The sequence below is a fragment of the Sesamum indicum genome, linkage group LG10 (assembly GCF_000512975.1).
Source record: "Sesamum indicum cultivar Zhongzhi No. 13 linkage group LG10, S_indicum_v1.0, whole genome shotgun sequence".
NCBI lineage: Eukaryota > Viridiplantae > Streptophyta > Magnoliopsida > Lamiales > Pedaliaceae > Sesamum > Sesamum indicum.
In genome coordinates this window covers 7,330,982-7,333,285 of record NC_026154.1, presented here as the reverse complement: position 1 = coordinate 7,333,285, position 2,304 = coordinate 7,330,982, and the positions used below count along the sequence as shown (strand labels likewise).

Here is a 2,304-nt window from a genome sequence, read left to right as displayed (position 1 = left end):
TAGCCATTGTTCATAGTGTACAGGATACTGGATATCTGGAACTAGCTTGCTGTTTCCGCAAGGGAAGGTGGATCACTCATCATAGTGATGTCGAGAAGGTCCCTGCACTTAGAGTTGGTCAACATATAAAGTTCCGAACTGGACTGGTTGAGCCAAGATGGGGCTGGAGAGGCGCCCAGCCTGATTCTCGAGGTGTTATTGTTGGTGTAAATGCTGATGGAGAGGTTAGGGTTGCATTCTATGGCTTACAAGGATTGTGGAGAGGGGACCCTGCAGACCTTGAAGTCGAGCAAATGTATGAGGTGGGAGAGTGGGTGAAATTGAGAGATAATGCAAGTAGTTGGAAATCTGTTTGGCCTGGTAGTGTGGGTATTGTACAAGGGATTGGATACGAGAAAAATGAATGGGATGGAAGAGTTTTTGTTGGATTCTGTGGAGAGCAAGAACTATGGGTGGGAAATACATCTGATCTTGAAAGAGTCGATAAGCTCATCGTTGGGCAGCGGGTTAAAGTTAAGAATTCTGTCAAGCAACCAAGGTTTGGGTGGTCAGGACACAATCATGCAAGTGTAGGAACTATATCAGCGATCGATGCAGATGGAAAGCTGAGAATATTTACACCTGCTGGCTCCAGAGCTTGGGTGCTGGATCCTTCAGAGGTGGAGATTGTTGAGGAAAGGGAACTCCGTGTCAAAGATTGGGTTAGGGTCAAGCCAAACGTTTCCAGTCCTACTCATCAGTGGGGAGATGTATCCCATTCAAGTATTGGAGTGGTTCACCGCATGGAAGACGAAGATCTTTGGGTGGCATTCTGCTTTATGGATAGGCTATGGCTTTGTAAAACATGGGAGATGGAAAGAATAAGACCATTCAAAGTGGGGGACAAGGTGAGAATTAAAGATGGATTGGTGACTCCTCGGTGGGGATGGGGTATGGAAACTCATGCTAGTAAAGGTGAGGTAGTAGGTGTAGATGCAAACGGGAAGTTGAGGATTAAGTTTAGGTGGCGAGAAGGGCGGCCGTGGATTGGAGATCCTGCTGACATAGTGCTTGAAGAGAGCTGAACCAACCCACCCGTGTAGCCTAACGTCGTCTAACCTCACATCAGTTTTTGGCATTTCAACTCATTGACAAGGTAAGAAGCACTGCATAGCTATCAGAAGAAAACTTACTCGAGTTGACCGCCATGAGTGTGGTGGAAGAGACAAGGATCACATATATCTGTAACTGTTGATAAACAGCAAGAAGAAAGAGGGGAAAGACGAGGGATACAGGGAAAGCAATTGCTCAGCCCAGGTCAGCTCGGCTTACCTTAATATAGTGATCGTATATCATTGAGCTATAGAAAGTTATTTGAGCTGTAGAGTATATATACAAATAAAGGTATAGTTGGGGTATTTATTGGTTTATATTTGTATAAAAAGAGCACTTTCACCGTATTAGTCTGAATGATTTATAGTTTTGTGAATTCTCAGCTGCACTTGTTTATTATAGCTTAGTAAGTGGTTATGGTGGGTTGAAGGAGTTACTACATAGAGCTTCCTCCTGTAGTTGATAAACAAGAGTCTCTTCATCTTTTGTATTTGCATCATTAATGTAACAAAATGAAATGATGATCTCGTTTTTTACAACCCCACTTTGCTAATATGTGAAATCTGTATTGGTAAAACCAAAACAAAGCATCAGATCTACATAATGCATTAATCAAAAAGAAAAATCTATAGTGCTCGGGTGCAAAGACAATGACGTGGAAAAGATGCGAAAAACATAGGATAGACATCTTTTTAAAATTTTAGGTATATTTTTTGAGGTCTTTATAAGTATATTTTTTTATTTAGTAGCAACATTTTATACAAATACTCATTGGGTTCATTGCATCAATATCTACTCAAGTGATGTATTTGTTGTTTTATAAAGGTTAGGGGGTAATTTTGTAATTAGGCTTGATCTCAAGGAGTATCTATGTAATTATTTTAATTTATATATATATATATATATATATACACTATAATGTAAAAGTATATATCTAAAGGTGAACAGATCATTTATTAGTTATAAAAAATTATTAAGTTCATAATTTTGATTTGTATTTCTATCATTAAAACATTAATATTATATACAATTATATTTTCGAAAGAATTGATAATAATTATTCTAATTGATACAGAGAGTTCTAATATTTGTAATTCACTTCTAAATATAATTGATACTATTAAACAAAATAAATCATTCTTATAATTAAAATTTGCATTTTGTATTTGTTAATTATTATGCTTAATGATTTTATATTGAAATAAATTAATT

At 37.3% G+C, this 2,304-nt stretch overlaps 1 protein-coding gene across 1 annotated transcript in view; it reads left to right on the top strand.

Annotated features, from left to right (window-relative positions):
• LOC105172188 (E3 ubiquitin-protein ligase KEG) overlaps positions 1-1,559 on the top strand; it is a gene marked incomplete in the record, with an annotated part of 15,709 nt that extends 14,150 nt beyond the window's left edge. The window contains 1 exon segment of the mRNA XM_011093550.2: positions 1-1,559. Within this exon segment, the coding sequence (XP_011091852.1) occupies positions 1-1,064 (1,064 nt within the window).